Source organism: Salmo salar, chromosome ssa18 (genome assembly GCF_905237065.1).
Source record: "Salmo salar chromosome ssa18, Ssal_v3.1, whole genome shotgun sequence".
NCBI lineage: Eukaryota > Metazoa > Chordata > Actinopteri > Salmoniformes > Salmonidae > Salmo > Salmo salar.
In genome coordinates this window covers 67,650,417-67,667,734 of record NC_059459.1, presented here as the reverse complement: position 1 = coordinate 67,667,734, position 17,318 = coordinate 67,650,417, and the positions used below count along the sequence as shown (strand labels likewise).

The 17,318-nt window shown below is 46.4% G+C and overlaps 2 protein-coding genes across 4 annotated transcripts; one reads left to right on the top strand and one right to left on the bottom strand.

The window, feature by feature from the left end:
• Positions 1–37: 37 nt before the first annotated feature.
• On the bottom strand, positions 38–5,306 carry dhrs4 (dehydrogenase/reductase (SDR family) member 4). Of its 2 annotated transcripts, none has more exons than XM_045700425.1 (9): positions 4,880–5,306; positions 4,448–4,590; positions 4,016–4,193; positions 3,652–3,753; positions 1,431–1,501; positions 1,302–1,353; positions 1,026–1,160; positions 796–875; positions 38–569 (listed from the first exon to the last, which is right to left on the bottom strand). In XM_045700425.1, exons 2-9 carry the CDS (start codon positions 4,585–4,587, stop codon positions 455–457), a joined length of 873 nt encoding a protein of 290 aa, XP_045556381.1. In that variant the 5' UTR covers positions 4,588–4,590; positions 4,880–5,306; the 3' UTR covers positions 38–454. The 2 variants fall into 2 exon arrangements, with proteins under 2 accessions (XP_045556381.1, NP_001134438.1); NM_001140966.1 differs by having other exon boundaries at positions 39–569; positions 820–875; positions 4,880–4,939.
• A 65-nt stretch (positions 5,307–5,371) lies between these two features.
• On the top strand, positions 5,372–17,207 carry LOC106577796 (embryonal Fyn-associated substrate). 2 transcript variants are annotated; one of them, XM_014156145.2, is made up of 9 exons: positions 5,372–5,541; positions 6,438–6,583; positions 6,714–7,077; positions 8,288–9,730; positions 9,902–10,021; positions 10,824–11,807; positions 13,301–13,375; positions 14,151–14,408; positions 14,732–17,207. In XM_014156145.2, exons 3-9 carry the CDS (start codon positions 7,066–7,068, stop codon positions 14,912–14,914), a joined length of 3,075 nt encoding a protein of 1,024 aa, XP_014011620.1. In that variant the 5' UTR covers positions 5,372–5,541; positions 6,438–6,583; positions 6,714–7,065; the 3' UTR covers positions 14,915–17,207. The 2 variants fall into 2 exon arrangements, with proteins under 2 accessions (XP_014011620.1, XP_045557368.1); XM_045701412.1 differs by lacking the exon at positions 6,438–6,583 and having other exon boundaries at positions 5,392–5,541.
• The last annotated feature ends 111 nt before the right edge of the window (positions 17,208–17,318 follow it).

Genomic DNA, 17,318 nt, shown 5'->3' with positions numbered 1-17,318 from the left:
ATATCTATATTTATGAAGTCCAATAATCAAACATGTATGACAGTTAACTCTTGTTTATTAAGGCAATGTAGTTATAGTTCCTAATGGCTTGATGGTGGGACAGAGCTAAAACAGACATTTGGACCCTGCTTGTGAGCTCAAATGCTTACAGTGTGCTGTGACAGTCTTTTTGAAGTGTAGTAATAATACATTGTGTTAACCCAATACACAGTATAGAGCCCACTGAAAAACATACCAACAACGTCAGTAATAATCTCAGCAGTGGTGTCAACACTGTCCACTTCCTGCCTTAGTGTCCTCATGTTACTAGTCTTAGAGGATTCCATTTCTCTGCAACGTAGAGTAAATCTACCTGTCTTAACGTCCATTCCTATATTACAAGCATTGTTTCCTTTGAGGGTCACAGTCAGTCAGCGTGACCAGATTCTATTGACACGTTCCAGCCCGACTAGTCTCACAACCTGCAGCTCATCCCTCCAGTCACAGTGATGGTCTCTCCAGTGATGTAGGACGCGTCCTTAGAGCACAGGAAGGCGATCACTCCACCGATCTCCTCTGGCTCCCCAACCCTGGGAGAATAATACACAAGTAACAAATCAAACAGACCACCATGGTGAACATGCATAAAGACAGCCAAATACAGATATGACGTCAATAACACTGCAACATTTCTTTCAATGTTACACAAGCAAATTCTACCAATTCAGTCACAATGGGTCAGACACATTTGTGAACACACTATATAAAAACAATAACACTTGAGGGTAAGAATGTACCCTAAACTAAACGATGTACCCTAAGAATGAAGTTGAAGGCAACCTTTTAATGCTAAGCTGCTTCTTGAACTCATCCACAATGTCTTCGTCCTGCCACAACTGAGAGAGAATAAGAACACAGCATGATCAAAAACTCCCTTTGTATGAATGATAGCTGTTGTTTTCCTAAGAGTGATATAAATAGAGGGTAAGTAAAGATGAAAAGAGTAAACCGGTAAAGATGACAATAGAAAGGGAGGGGATCCTCACTGCTTGGCTGAAGCGGGTCTTGATGACGCCAGGGGCCACACAGTTGACCCGGATGTGGCTCTGGGCCAGTTCTGGGGCCAAGGCTCTGGTTAGTCCTAATAGGGCTGTCTTACTCACACTGTAAGGACCCAGGGCCTGGTGGGGGGTCCAAAGGTCATGTTGAACAAATATTTCTTCATACTAATGCAAATTGATCTAATGTAACACTACACACAAAAACTAATTCTGAGATGATCGACCCGAGAGCCGTTCAGAGGGAAAATTAGAGGAGCTTACCTGCATAGGCTGGTAGCCGGCGACAGAGGACACAAACACAACACTCCCGCCCCTGGAAAACACATACATTGTAATTGGTATAGTTCACAAAACACCTTCCTACTTCATTATTTATATCTTCTCTCTCACCCCCTCTTTTCCATGTGAGGCACCACCAGTTGGGTCATAAGAAAGGCTGCCTTAACATTCACATCCAGGATCTGTGTGGAGAGTGGAGGTGAAAAGTACAGCATTAGAGCATGTAAACAGCATCTATGTTAAACCACATTATGTTAAACCAACCAATGAATACTTAAGCATCTATGTGAATGTGTGTAACCTTTATTTAACTAGGCAAGTCAGTTGAGAGCAAATTATTATTTACAATGATGGCCTACCCCGGGCCAAACCCGGACGACGCTGGGCCAATTTTGCGCCGCCCTATGGGACTCCCAATCATAGGCCGGATGTGATGCAGCCTGGAATCGGACCAGGTACTGCAGTGACGCCTCTTGCACTGAGATGCAGTGTCTTAGACCGGTGCGCCACTCGGGAGGCCGACCCGGTTAAACCAACCAATGAATACTTAAGCATTTACAGTTCAAGTCGGAAGTTTACATACACCTCAGCCAAATACATTTGAACTCCGTTTTTCACAATTCCTGACATTTAATCCTAGTAAGAATTCCCTGTCTTAGGCCAGTTAAGATCACAACTTTATTGTAATAATGTGAAATGTCAGAATAATAGTACAGTGATTTATTTCAGCTTTTATTTCATCACATTCCCAGTGGGTCAGAAGTTTTTACATACACTCAATTAGTATTTGGTAGCATTGCCTTTAAATTGTTTAACTTGGGTCAAATGTGTCGGGTAGCCTTCCACAAGCTTCCCACAATAAGTTGGGTGAATTTTGGCCCATTCCTCCTGACAGAGCTGGTGTAACTGAGTCAGGTTTGTAGGCCTCCTTGCTCGCACACGCTTTTTCAGTTATGCCCACAAATTTTCTATAGGATTGAGGTCAGGGCTTTGTGATGGCCACTCCAATACCTTGACTTTGTTGTCCTTAAGCCATTTTGCCACAACTTATGCTTGGAGTGATTGTCCATTTGGAAAACCAATATGCGACCAAGCTTTAACTTTCTGACTGATGCCTTGAGATGTTGCTTCAATATATCCACAATTTCCGTTCCTCATGATGCCGTCTATTTTGTGAAGTGCACCAGTCCCTCCTGCAGCAAAGCACCCTCACAACATGATGCTGCCACCCCCGTGCTTCACGGTTGGGGTGATGTTCTTCGGCTTGCAAGCCTCCCCCTTTTTCCTCCAAACATAACAATGGTCATTATGGCCAAACAATTCTATTTTTGTTTCATCAGACCAGAGGACATTTCTCCAAAAAGTTAAATATTTGTCCCCATGTGCAGTTGCAAACCGTAGTCTGGCTTTTTTATGGCGGTTTTGGAGCAGTGGATTCTTCCATGCTGAGTGGCCTTTCAGGTTATGTCGATATAGGACTCGTTTTACTGTGGATATAGATAATTTTGTACCCATTTCCTCCAGTATCTTCACAAGGTCCTTTGCTGTTGTTCTGGGATTGATTTGCACGTTTCGCACCAAAGTACGTTCATCTCTAGGAGACAGAACATGTCTCCTTCCTGAGCTGTATGACGGCTGCGTGGTCCCATGGTGTTTATACTTGCGTACTATTGTTTGTACAGATGAACGTGGTACCTTCAGGCGTTTGGAAATTGCTCCCAACGATGAACCAGACATGTGGTCTACAATTTTTTTTCTGAGGTCTTGGCTAATTTCTATTGATTTTCCCATGATGTCAAGCAAAGAGGCACTGAGTTTGAAGGTAGGCCTTGAAATACATCCACAGGTACTCTTCCAATTGACTCAAATGATGTCAATTAGCCTATCAGAAGCTTCTAAAGCCATGACATCATTTTCTGGAATTTTACAAGCTGTTTAAAGGCACAGTCAACTTCTGACCCACTGGAATTGTGATACAGTGAATTATAAGTGAAATAATCTGTAAACAATTGTTGCAAAAATTACTTGTGTCACGCACAAAGCAGATGTCCTAACCAACTTGTGGAGTGGTTGAAAAACGAGTTTTAATGACTCCAACCTAAGTGTATGTAAACTTCCGATTTCAACCAATGAATACTATCACGTAGTTATTACACAATTGACTGAATACTTCAAATAACTTGTTACATTAAACTAAGGGAAATTTGGTACTGTTAGACATGTAACACTTTTGTAACATATTTTCATTGCATCAAGGCTTCAGTATATGGGACAGATTATAGGTCCAGTTGCTTTTCAAAACATTTGTAAGATGCTTGGACGCATAATGCACCTTATCCCAGACTGCTGCTGTGGAGTCCATGATGTTTCCAAAGAAAGGGTTGACTGCTGCGTTCGAGACCAGGATGTCTATACCGCCACAATGTTCCACTGTCTAAACAGAATGGAAAATAATAACACTGACATTCTGTAAGGGCATGTGACTGATGGCTGTGCCTGTGACCCTGTGTCAAGAAATGAAAATTACAGTAACGATGATGTACTGGAATGTCACTGTGGTGAAGCTGAGTGTGATGGTGGTCACATAATTTGAAGGTGTGTAATTTCAATACGATATTGTCATGTGATGATCAACTGGTGTCCACTCTGTGTGCACCTTCTAGAATAGGAGCAAAATGTATTGGCTCTTTCTTTACCATGTTAACCAGTCTTTCTCTGTCTTCACTTTTCCCAACGTTGCAAGTCGTCCCGGTCACCTGTATCTTCTCACTCTGCAGCTGTGCCACGGCCTTGTCCACGTTGGACTGACGTCTGCTGCTCACCACAACGTGAGCCCCTCTCTGACCGAGAGCCTGAGCTGCAGCCAGACCAATTCTGGAAGAGAAGAAGTAGAAGAAGAAGACACAGTCAGTAGGAGAAGGATGATATATAGGGCCCAGAGCTTTCCCTGACTGTGTGGCCTGACCTGGAAAAACTCTGGCCCCTATTCTCTAGACACTTGTTATGGCTTATAGGCTAACTAGGTGCCCAGAGTTTTTCCAGGTCAGGACCATAGAGCAGGAGGGAAATTCACTATAAAACAAATGAAATACATCCCCAGCAAAACAGTTAGCACAGCTATTCCTTACCCATCAGTGGAGGCAGTCACTATGGCAACCTTCCCTGCAAGACTGCTTTGAGACCCAGCAAGACTGCCCCCAGACATCTTTCTTGTTTGACCTGCGACAGGATTGGTCAAAAAGCACCGGCTAACAAGACACCTCAGCATTACCTGGACAGAGAGAAGATGTCTCAACGCACACACACACACACACACACAGTAGACACAAAAATGCAGGCGCCAATCCACAAGTGAACCTTTCAAAACATTATGCCTTAGTTCCTAGGTCCCTTAGTTATTGCATTGCTTTATCCATGATGTCTTTATATGCCTCCTTATTGTGGCTATCAGTGTCTAGACCTCGGTTACGAAGAGCAGAAATTAGGTGAAAGTTGAATTGTGCAAGAATACAAGTAGTACAGTGTTATGTTGAATTCAAAATACAATGATATGACCTTACCTTTGCCCTTCTGATCAGTAACGGCTACATGTAACACCAATAACTAAGGTTTGGCGTACTGTTGGTTTACAAATTGTAAGTTCAAAGTATCTCTGTGCAAAGTCCTTTACGTCCAGTGACAGAAGACAGGAACAAAAACACGAGTTTACAGACGACGTTTCCGGTACTTTTCCAAAGTAAAAGTCCTATCCTGGGTATAGTGCTTTATTTACAACTGCGTCTATTGACATTGCGCCTGTACTGTCGTCTATACGGCAGCCTATACTCCATTCAAACAGAATCCAAAAACCCGCAGCAAAGCAAATAACATAACAATTTATTGCGTTTACCATCTACTTACATTAAACGTAATTAGTTGGTTACAGCATCTCTCCTTGCCAGGTAAAAATGGCCCAGATTGAACTGTCTGTGTATGTGAAAGCACCTTACCCAGAGTCTCCCGAGTGAAATGCTGAAGGCGGAGCTGTAATCTTCGGTTTCTCCATCCTCAAATAGTTGCGCTTTACCGCAAGAGGTTCGTATCCAATTACGTAGTCCTCGGGAGGGAGACATACGAGAAAAACCTCGTTTGCCACGAATTCCCTCAACTGAAATAAGGGAACGCTCGATAGCTATCTTTCTTTTTTTCGAGTATTGCATGAAATGTTTCTATTTCATCAAGGGTAAGTACGCTAGCGAACAAAACAACACGTGAGTGTCATTTGAATACAGACTGAAGTTTGCTTGTTAGCGAACTGATTTCATGCCCCCTTTTGTTTTGCCCATTGGCTATAAGCTAGTTAGCAGTTTACGTTACAGTAACAAGCTAGCCTCCGCTACATCGATTTAGATACTTGGATAGTGTGGGCCAAATTGTGAGCTAACAAAATATTGAATATTCATTCATTTTTATTTTTTATCAGCGATCGGGTGAGCTGCTTGCTAACTTTAAGGGGCTAGCTAACGTTTGTTTTCAAATATTTACGTCATCTGAGTCAATCCATGCCATGGTCTAAAATTTCGTCCTGGCTGACTGATCCCACTGCCTGGTAACTTGATACACAACCTCTGTGTTCTATGCTGTCAATTAAGTTTTTACAGAATAATAATTGCCACCATTATTTGATATTCATTTTTCGAATAACGCTTGCTACATATTTTGAATGCTTGCATTTTAACTGTACATCTGTCATTGGGGTAGCATTTGCAGGATGAAATCTCTTGAGATGCTTGTTTCTAAACAAACAATACTTAGTAACAAGAATAATATGCCAACTACTGTCTAATAATAATACCAATTAAATAATAATATATATTATTAAGTACATAAACAGCATAAGTTGTTGTACAACTACTAATGGGCCTACAACTAATAAACTAATGCTACAACTACTAATAAAACTAAGTGTATTTAATACATACAGTATATATATATATATATATATATATATATATATATATATATATATATATATTAACATGGTGATGTTTCTATTAGTTAAAAACAGTTTGTTCTTAATATTTGACAAAGGGGCTTTCTTAAATTCACTGTTTGATTTTAATGCCCTGGTTTCTATAGGTAAATTATTCCGGTCAGTTGAGCCTTTTTATCTGAAGGATCTTACTCCCCCGTGATGTACCCTTGGAGTTTGTAATTGCTGCTGTTTGTCGAAAGCAGTAGTGAGTCTTGTAAATCATGGGTGTGTGACCACAACATGGGATATGGTAAGAAGACAGAAGTTATGAATTGGCTCTAAATACAAGTGGTAGACGTTGACATCCTCTAAGAATCTAGACTATGTTGTTTACAAAGTGAGAACAACACTAACGATTTCATCATCATTTCCCTGACTAGGATTCTCCTTCAGTGGAATCAGGAGCGTGATATGACGATTGCATCACAATCCGGCCGAACTGGCTTTTCTAATCTTAATCTCAAGAACGGTCGACAACACTGAGCCAAGAAGAAGCAGTTCAATCATGCCCTCAACACAGAAGAACCCTATGGGCGTTGGTGAGTGAAGAAGGCAGGACATCTTGCAGCCTTGGAAGGAGGCTGGTGGTGTTGCCCTTGAACACAACTCGGATGGTGTGTTTGGACTCCGCAGCAGTCCGCAGTTCACCTCTTGGTTCTAGATGGAGGACTCTGTCTGTTTGTGAGCCTGACCCAACGTCCTGACGGGATCATTGTCTGAGGAAAAGTAAACATGTCCCTCTCTGTGAGTACCAATCGTGTGTGTGTGTGTGTGTGTGTGTGTACTCACATTTTGTATGAGATATGGTGGGTAAGCAGGCACTGATGACAGGAGCCCAACTGGTGACATGGCACTGTAGTTATTTTTCAAACCAGGGCCATGTTTGAATACTTAAAAAAATGCATCATCCTTCTTTGGGAGAATCACTGATATGACATAACTGGATCAGTGAAAGGCCATTGGCTGAAGTGAACCTTTTTGTTGTCCCCATCCAATACTCTCAAATCAGTGATTACATCATTCAGGGAAGGGAGGGAATGAAGGATGCGGTTTTTAAGTAATTGAACATTGCCCTGGCTTCCATCCACTGTTTCCAGCAGGCACGTTTCAGATCAGAGCTAGTAGTGCAAAACGTTTTGCAACTGAAAACAAAACGCTGTGTTCTAATAGGACAATATTGGACACTGTTTGACTTTATACATTTTTTTACATTTCCTTCATACTGAACGCAGCTCAGGGCTCAGCTTGTCTCTATAGCCAATCCCCAGGGGGTTAGGGTTTTGAAAAGGAGAAGATGAGAGGAGGCCCATGGGACAGCAATTAAACCCCAAACTAGGGACAGATGTTGCCTCCCTTCCCCCCCCCTCCCTCTCTTGCTCCCTCCATCCATCCCTCTCTTTTCTCATTACCATTTACTCCTCTTGTCTTTTCAATCATTCCTCTCTCCTCTGATTCTTTTCTACTCCCCTAAAAGTACTGTGTGCAGTAACTAAGTATATAGTGATTTAGCACTTATATCATTATGTGTTTAGTCATGATGGGACGCTGAATGTGTTCCCTCTCTTTCTCGCCACCACACTGTTTTTGTTTAGCTCCTCCCTCTTGATCTTTAGCTCTTCTATTCACTTACACTGTTATACAATCAGCTATTCTCAATCTCTTTCTTGGCATCAAGTCAATGCATTTGTCTGTGTGCAGTCCTGTCAGTATGTAGATGTATGCTTCCTAGTGTGACGTTAGGCTGTCTCTGTGTGTGCAGTCCTGTCATCACTGCCCCCTATGACTAGTGTCCAATGTTTTTCCTGACCACGTGACTTCACTAGGAAAAACTCTGGATTAACGCTGGAATAGTGATGGGTGTTTTGTGGATCTCTTATTTTGGAGTAATTACTGTGTCATAAGTTATTTCTGTGTTACATATGTTTTCCCTGTCCCTCTTTTCCCCCCTCCTCAGACGGTGCTGGCGAAGGCCCTGTTTGACAATGCAGCAGAGAGCCCTGAGGAGCTGGCCTTCCGGAAGGGAGACATCCTGATGGTTCTAGAACAGGAGCAGGGAGGGGGTCCTGGCTGGTGGCTCTGCTCCCTCCACGGGCGCCAGGGCATCGCCCCCGCCAACCGCCTCCGCCTCCTCCACACCGCCCCGGGGTCTGACCTCCGACCCCCCAGCCGCGCCCCCAGCGAAGACTCCGTGTACCTCTCCCCCGGCCCCGTGGCCCGCACAGCAGTCTCCACGGAGGACATAGGCGGTGTCTACCGCACCCCACCTAGCCTGGGGGAGGCCCTGTACCAGAGCCCAGGGGCGGTGCCTGTCGCCTCTAGACCAGAGGTCCTCCGACAGGCCGAGGTAGGAGGTCGCCCGCGCTCCCGCTCCAGCTCTGGCACACGCCCCCTACCCGATTGGGACGGGGGGGTGACGGGGCGCCCGCGCTCGCCCTCCCTCCGAGGCAGAGATGCAGAGTCAGCTGGGACTCTTTACCAGACCCCCTCCACCCCCACACTTCTTGGGCCCCAGCAACACAGATCAGCAGGGGGTCTGACTGGAGCCCCTGGCCCAGAGAATGTCTACCTGGCCCCCAGTGGGATGCCCCGGGCTGTGGGTCTAGTTCCAGAGGGGCCAGAGGACAACACCTACCTTGTCCCCAGGGAGACTGTAGTGGCTGCAGGCCACTCTGACGGCTGTTACCTGGTCCCCAGAGGTACCGTACTGCCCAGCGAGGAGTTCTACCAGACCCCCACAGGATTGGCAGCAGGGGTGGCCGTGGCGACCCAGGTTACCCCCATCGCTACCAGGATCCTGGAGACTCAGAGCCTCACCCCTTCACAGGTCAACGGGGACAGGGGGGCCCCCCTCAAGCCCCTCACCCCTAGTTCCAAACTGGCACAGGACACCCCTGGGATGATGTACCAGACTCCCACCCATGTGGGAGCAGGGATTCTCAGGACTCCACCCGTCCCTGCACTGGGATCCCCTAAACCTCAGCTGAAAGGCGTGACCCCCAAAACCCCAGGAACCCCCAGAGGTCAGAGTGGTGTGCCCTCCACTGCTCCCATCGCCAGGGGGAAGCTAGCTCCGGCTACCCCCGTCAGGGGGTCCCCCTTGCTGGCCAGACCAGGACAGGGACAAGGCAGAGTGCCCAGGTCACCAAACTTTGCCCGTAAGCCCCCTCCTCCAGCCCCTCCAGTGAGGGGGGTCACCAGAAAAGACTTGCCCCAGTCTGGAACCCCTGTGTCCACCTCTAAGCCGGCCCCCTCCCCCCCCCAGTCGACTCCTGTACCCTTGCAGCAGGACAGCAAAGATGGGAGGATAACGTCGGATGAAAAGAAGAAGAATGGGCAGAATAAGAAAGGAGGGGGCAGAGAGTATGCAGATCCTGATGACGAGAACCTCGACGAACAGGTGACAATCTCGTCATGACTAGGCCCCAGACTTATCCCCCGTCAAGTCATGCATTCAGGAAAAACTCCAACCCTAGTTAACCAATGTGAACTATATATCTGAGGTTGACCTTGTGCTTATAACAAGCGCGTAACAGTCTGATGACATGTTGTGTTGTGCCTGGTCTACTAGGTGTATGATACTCCTCCCAGCAGTAGGTGGCAGCGGCCAGCCCCAGCAGCGCTGTGTGACGACGAGAACGTCTACAACACCCCCCGCGCCCTCCCCCCACACACTGACCTCGAGTCCGAGGTCAGTCAGGATTCTTCCTCCACAGTGCAGACACCATCTCCCTCCTCTCCAACTCCATTTCTCTCTCTCTCTCTTCTTTCTCTCTTTCTCACTCCTCGCTCTCACTTCATCTTTCTCTCTCCCTCTTCTTTCTCTTCTTTCTGTCTGATTCTCCCTCTCCCCCCTCAGCTCTCAACGTTCCCTCACCTGTTCTTCCCTCCCTCCCTCTGCCCCCCCACCTCCCCCTCTCTTTCTCTCAGTCCCCCTCTTTCTCTCTCGGCTCAACTTTCCTTCACCTGTTCCTTCCTCCCACAGCCCCTCCCTCCGTCTGTCTCTCTCTCTCTCTCTGCCACACCTGTTTCTCTGTCAGCTGCATTCCAGTCTGTCTGATCTGAATACTGCTGTTGCTATTTTCTCCCAGTCACACCCAGCTGTCTATACCGCAGTGGGAATGTAATGGCCAGGCTATCCAATCTCCTCCTCTTTTCTCCTCCTCCTCTGTTCTTCTAGAACATACATGCATAACAAACAGTACTACTGACTAGGAGCTTAGAATGACTGAATGGAATGACGTGAAGAACAATAACGGTAAAGGAAGACTTGCTATGCGCCATAGACCCATATTGTTCTGTGGAATGATCTAGGTGCCCTTTACACTGGTGCTTTAGACATTATTTTGTCTAACTGAGCAATTGGTGTCTGGGCCAGGGGGCAAAACAGAGAGCAATATCCCCAAGAGGAAAGTAGCTATTTATTTTCTTTCTCCATTTCTCTCCATCTCCTTCCACCCCTTTCTGTCTTCATCTCCATTTCTCTCTTTCAGGTGTACAATGTTCCCACTATAATACTCAGCACGTCATCAGACCCCCAGCAGCAGACCTACAACGTCCAAGCGTCTGTTACAACTGCTGAATCAGAGGAGGACGTTTACAGCGTTCCCTCCCTTCCTGGCCTACCCCTGGCCCCGGGGGACATGTCCACCATCATCCCCCTGGAGGAGACGGAGCACGGCCAGGTCTACTCTGTCCCCGGCCCAGGGAAGAGAGCGCCGCTGGGGCTGGGTGAGGGCAGCGACTTGGGCTCCACCTCCGAGCCGGACTGTGGCATCTACAACATGCCTGCTCTCACCCTTGACGTCTTGCCCTCTTCGGCGATGTCAACGTCGTCTTCCACACACAGGTTATCTGTATCCAGTAATGGGTCTGGTGACATCCAATGGAGAACCTCGCTTTCCAGCCTTGTCCAATCGGTGCTGAGCACTGCCTCGGGTGCACCCGCCTCCTCAAGGGACCTGGCTACCTCATTGGCTGAGATTCTGTCCGTCTGGAAGTTGAGTCAACCCAGCGAGGTCCCTCCCTCTCTCCAACTGGCTTGGGCCCGCCTCTCAGATCTACTTCCTGCTTTGTCTGCCGGTGGCCACGCCCCTCCGTCAGATACTCTGCTCTCTATGGTCCAACGGGCGCTGGAGGACTCCACCATCCTGTTACAGACCCAGGGGCGGCCCCGCCTCCCTTCCCAGGACTCCCTGTCCCGGAGACCCCTACCAGCCCTTCCCGTAGCGGAGATCAAACCCGTAGGGAGTGGTATGGGACCACGCAAGAGTAGCTGGATCCAGGAAAGGCCCTTACCTCCGACCCCTCAGCCAGCGTTCCCCCTGCCCCTCGCACAACCCTCCATGACCATGTCCATCACGGTAGGGCAGAGCGATGGAGAGGAAGAGATGGGGAATGAGTACGCTGGGATAGGTCTGACTCCCGCCCCGGCACTACTTCCTGTTGGAGACAGTGTGGGATACGTGAAGCTGCAGGTCAGTCTTCAATCTGCTGGCTTTTGTTTCTCGCTCACCTTTCCCTTGCTGGCACTTGTCTGCATTTTACATTGCGTTTGACTCATTTTTTACATTGTGTTTTAGGGGGATTTCAGGATTGTACAATTTGAGGTTAGATGGTTCAGAAGAAACCGCTTTTCTTTAAACAGCCACTACAAATTGTAAAAATACTTCCCCTTTAAGCAGACTCCTTTATCCAGAGTGACTTATAATAATAATAATAATAATAATCGCTCTTGTATGTTTGCCTCTCTTCTTCCAGTTGTTTTATTGGACAGTATCTGCTCTGTGGGCCCATGGCTGTGTCTAAAGTGATGTATCTACATTATATTTACAAAAGTATGTGGACACCCCTTCAAATTAGTGGATTCCGCCATTTCAGCCACACCCGTTGCTGACAGGTGTACAAAATTGAGCACACAGCCATGCAAACTCCATAGCCCAACATTGGCAGTAGAATGGCCTTACTGAAGTGCTCAGTGACTTTCAATGTGGCACAGTCATAGGATGCCACCTTTCCAACAACTCAGTTTGTCAAATTTCTGCCCTGCTAGAGCTGCCCCGGTCAACTGTAAGTGCTGTTATTATGAAGTGGAAACGTCTAGGAGCAACAACGGCTCAGCCGCGAAGTGGTAGGCCACACAAGCTCACAAAACGGGACCGCCGAGTGCTGACGTGCATAGCAACACTCACTACCGAGTTCCAAACTGCCTCTGGAAGCAACGTCAGCACAAGAACTGTTAATCGGGAGCTTCATGAAATGGGTTTCCATGGCCGAGCAGCCGCACACAAGTCTATGATCACTATGCGCATTGCCAAGCGTTGGCTGGAGTGGTGGAAACGTGTTCTCTGGAGTGATGAATCATGCTTTAACATCAGGCAGTCTGACGGACAAATCTGGGTTTGGTGGATGCCAGGGGGACGCTACCTGCCACCATGCATAGTGCCAACTGTAAAGTTTGTTGGAGGAGGAATAATGGTCTGGGGCCGTTTTTCATGGTTCATACTAGGCCCCTTAGTTCCAGTGAAGGGAATTCTTAATGCTACAGCATACAATGACATTCTAGATGATTCTGTGCTTCCAACTCGCTTTGTGCACAATGCCCCTGTGCACAAAGCGAGGTCCATACAGAAATGGTTTGTCCAGATCGGTGTGTAATAACTTGACTGGCCTGCACAGAGCCCTGACCTCAACCCCATCGAACACCTTTGGGATGAATTGGAAAACCGACTGCGAGCCAGGCCTAATCACCCAACATCAGTGCCCAACCACTCTAATGCTGTTGGAAGCAAATCCCCACAGCAATGTTCCAACATCTAGTGGAAAGCCTTCCCAGAAGAGTGGAGGCTGTTATAGCAGCAAAGGAGGGACAAACTCCATATTAATCTCCATGATTTTGGAATGAGATGTTCGACGAGCAGGTGTCCACATACTTTTGGTCATGTAGTGTACGTTCACCTTTCCTCCACAGGGAAAGCCAGAGCCTCCCTCAGATGTCCAGACAGAGAATGGGTCAAACCAGACTGTCCACACCACAGAGCCTAGGGTAAGTAACACACACTCACGTCTTACGCTCCCAATTGTCACACACATGCTTGTCTCATTCTCACACACTTTGTTTTCACACCAATCACCCCTCACATTCACACACACACTCATCCTCTCACATCTTCACACCACATACACAAACTATGGCCTCGGATGAATCATTAATTCTCTCTGTGTATTTACCGATGAGCTTTCTCTGTCCTTCAGTCCAGTGAGTCAACATTGATCTACCTGACTTTAGGTTACATTGACAGTAAATCTGCTCTCTGTACTCCTTTATCCAGTTTCAACCTGCCTGGATCAACTCAACTTGTTTACCTTTACAGTATCTCTACCTTAATCTCAATGTCTCTTTAGCTTCTCTATCTTTCTCTCCATTTTTCTCAGCCTATATTTTTCTAGGCTTAGGTTGCGTCAACTTGTGTCATAGCCACACAACAAGAGGTCATCTGTGGTTCTAAGAACTTGACATAATAGACAATGGGGGCCCATTGCACAATACATGGCAGTTCCATAAGTGACAATGTTCATCCCTGCCATTACAATGATGGCCCTATCTCACTGTCTCTCCCTCCCCCTATGTCTCTAACTCTCTCCCCATTTCTCTAACTCTCTCCGTCTATCTTCTCTCTTCCTTCTCCCCTCTCTTTGCCCCCTTCTCTCTCTCTCTCTCCCCCCTTCTCTCTCTCTCCCCCCTTCTCTCTCTCTCCCCCTTCTCTCTCTCTCTCTCCCCCCTTCTCTCTCTCTCCCCCCTTCTGTCTCTCTCTCTCCAGTTGAGCCCCTCCCCTCCTCTGCCCATCTCTCTCTCTCTGGAGGACTCTGAGCTGCTGTCCTTCTACTCGTCTCAGAGCCTGTCCCACCTCTCCTGTCTGGCCGACTCCATCGACGTGCTCTTCAACAGTGTGCAGGGGAACCAGCCTCCCCGCGTCTTCGTTTCCCGGGGGAAGAGTTTGATCGTGACGGCTCACAAGTTGGTGTTCATCGGGGACACGCTCTCCCGCCTCCTGACCTCTCCTGACCTCCGAGCAAAGGTCAGCACACATTTCATGCAAAAATGACAGGGTCGTGACTCGTGTTCATGAGGGCACACTGTAGCAAAACATTTTACAACAGAAAAAGAAAATTCATGTTTCTCATAGGACGAGTTTAGGTAGTCCCTACCTGTTGCAGTCAGTTTTCTTCCATTCTATGCCTAATGAACACGACCCTGCATTTCATTCCAAATGTAGAGTCCGATACGGTAGTCAAACATAAAGAACAGCTTGCAGCTGAATTAATTTGAGATTTAGGTCAAGGTGAAAGGGATTAGGGACATGTAGGTAGGATATTTATTTTTGTCTTTCTCTCTCCGTAGGTCACAACCTCAGGGGGGCGTCTGTGTCAGGCCCTGAAGGCCGTCGTCGTGGCTACAAAGGGGGCAGCACAAAACTATCCATCGGTCTCTGCCACCCAGGAAATGGTGGACCGCGTGGCAGAGCTGTCCCAGCATGCCGCAGGATTCTCCAGCCTGCTAAAGCGCCTCGCAGAGATATCTTGACAATATTTCTTCAACTTCTCTTCTTGAAATGCCTTAGTTCAGGGTTTCCCAAACTCAGTCCTCAGGACCCCAAGGGGTGCACGTTTTGGTTTTTTCCCTAGCACTACACAGCTGATTCAAATAATAAATTAATCATCAAGCTTTGATAATTTGAATCAGCTGTGTAGTGCTAGGGCAAAAACCAAAACGTGCACCCCTTGGGGTCCAGAGGACTGAGTTTGGGAAACGCTGCCTTAATATTGTTTCAATGTGTTGTCTTTTTTAATTGAACGGTTTGACGTTGGAAGTAAGTGACTTGGAATCATTGATTATCAGTGCGGAAGAAGAACTGAGATCTGTGCCTCAAATTTGTCATTGAGTTAGATTTTGTGTGTGTTGGTTGGGCTTTGTTTTTATACTTACTGACTTCTGTGCTCTTGGTGCCAACTGCCAGCACAGTTGTCTTGTTGTGTGTCTTGATAACTTATTTGATTGATGGATGTTTGGTTTTGCTCATGTTTGAACCAGGTTTGTGACATTATTGAGTGTCCCTTTTGGGCCACTGTATTATGGGAGACAGCCTAGTTCTGGTCGGTTGCCATACGTTCCTCTTCCTTTGACATAACCATTTGTTTTCTTATCTTTGCATCCTTATTTATTCGAAGTAACTCTCCATCCCCCCCCCGTCTCAAAAATAGCAAGTGTGCCCAGATCCTGTTTGTTGCGATGGAGGAGAACAGGGAGAGCTTGATGCAGGTGGTGGGTCTGTATATAAATGTTGTGGCAGCATTACTGTGTGTTTCTGCCTGGTGTTGCATTGGAGATTGTGTGAAACTTGTATTATCCAGAGGATGTTGACCATAGGAGCTTGCAGGATGACAAGATGGCTACTCTTTTACCCCCTTCAGTTTCCTAGCTTGAAGTCTGGAAGAGGGGGATTGGAAAGAAGATTGAATTCTATGTGGGACTGAGATTGGTTTCAAGTAACTTGTTGTTGGAGTGGTGCAAGAGCGGGCTCAGTCAGGCATGTCCTTTCCCACGGTTGGGCCATCGAGAGGGAAAAACCTGTATGCCAACTTTTACCTGTCTACACCTGTCTCGCTTTTCATTTCTCCCTTTCCTCTCGCTTTCTCACACACATTACACCTTCCGCCACACACCCTCACTTTCCTACACAGTCCCCGGCATGTTGTCCAAAGGACGAGAAAGGGTTGTCTTTTGTCTATGCGGGTAGCTCCCAGACAGACATGCTGGTATACTGTTGCCTGTCTGTTTTCTATTCAACTCTATTGTCAGTGAGACCTTGTGAGGCATCTATAGCAGACGTGTGGGTTGCAGACTTGCCAAATGGGGTATTTCTTTAGTGCGTGTGTATCTCCATGAAGTTCATCTTTGTCACCATTACCCTCCTTAAGTCAATGCTTAAACTAATCTTCTGTGCCCAAACATTGCCTCCTGTTTCGCTCCTACCTATCTAGTTCCCTGTAGCCTCTGATAGGCTAGGTGGAAGTATCGCCATATTGCTTCATGGGCTACTCCTACCCAATCCTCTCAGATCCTAATAATAAGTGCATAGGGGGCTAAGGTATGATTGGGGTGCAGGCTTCTAGGCTTTCCTAATGTTGAAAGACTCTAATCGCACCCTGCAAAGTCAATGCTGCCATCCTCCCTAGTATTGCTGTCAGACTCTATGCAGCAGTGATATGTTGGTGATAGGAGGGTCAAATGAACAAATATGCGGCAGTGCCAAAAAAAAGTACAAAGTAGCTTCGTCAACACTAGTGATTTGCCTTTGAGCTCCCCCTAGTGGAAAGTAGCAGGGTTTCTACAGAATGCCTGTCTGGACAGTAAAGTCATGCCACATCCATAGCTGGAGGGCCTAATAATAGAAAAGCGTCATCATAATTAATAACAATTGTATTTATTTATCATTTTTTCCTAGTGGCTTTGTGATCTGCATGGCTTTAAGTTGCTATATTTGTTATATATGCACATATTTAACCAGGGATGTTTTCACTTCACACCGTGAATTCAATTTTACTACAATGTTTGAAAAGAACAAATGGAGAAGAGCAGTTAGTTTGATTAAGCTAAGTTTGTTTTTTGCCTTTTTTTTGTACCAGAATGTATTTTTGAAAGCTTTTCGTGTTGTAATTTGTTTTTACACTAAAGTGAATTTGTTGGGATTGACTCGATGGCTATATAAGGCATATGGATCTATCCAGTCTACAGTTCATGTAAATTGAACACAACAATGATGAGTCATTTGACTCTGTTCCCTTCAAAAATGCACAAATACATTTTTACAATTACATTGTTCTGTCTTGGTGTGGATTATTTCTGCTGAAAGTATATATTTATTTTAAAAAGGTGTTTCAGTTTTCACCTTGTTAAGTGAAGCATCTGACTTATTAATTGTTCCATG

Coding starts and splice junctions, on each gene's coding strand:
- LOC106577796 (XM_014156145.2), top strand. Junction 9,731..9,901: donor ACGAGAACCTCGACGAACAG/GTGACAATCTCG, acceptor CTGGTCTACTAG/GTGTATGATACTCCTCCCAG. Junction 14,409..14,731: donor CTCCTGACCTCCGAGCAAAG/GTCAGCACACAT, acceptor CTCTCTCCGTAG/GTCACAACCTCAGGGGGGCG.
- dhrs4 (XM_045700425.1), bottom strand. CDS start 4,587: ATGCTGAGGTGTCTTGTTAGCCGGTGCTTTTTGACCAATCCTGTCGCA. Junction 4,194..4,447: donor GTGACTGCCTCCACTGATGG/GTAAGGAATAGC, acceptor CTTCTCTTCCAG/AATTGGTCTGGCTGCAGCTC. Junction 570..795: donor CCTTCAACTTCATTCTTAGG/GTACATCGTTTA, acceptor TTATTCTCCCAG/GGTTGGGGAGCCAGAGGAGA.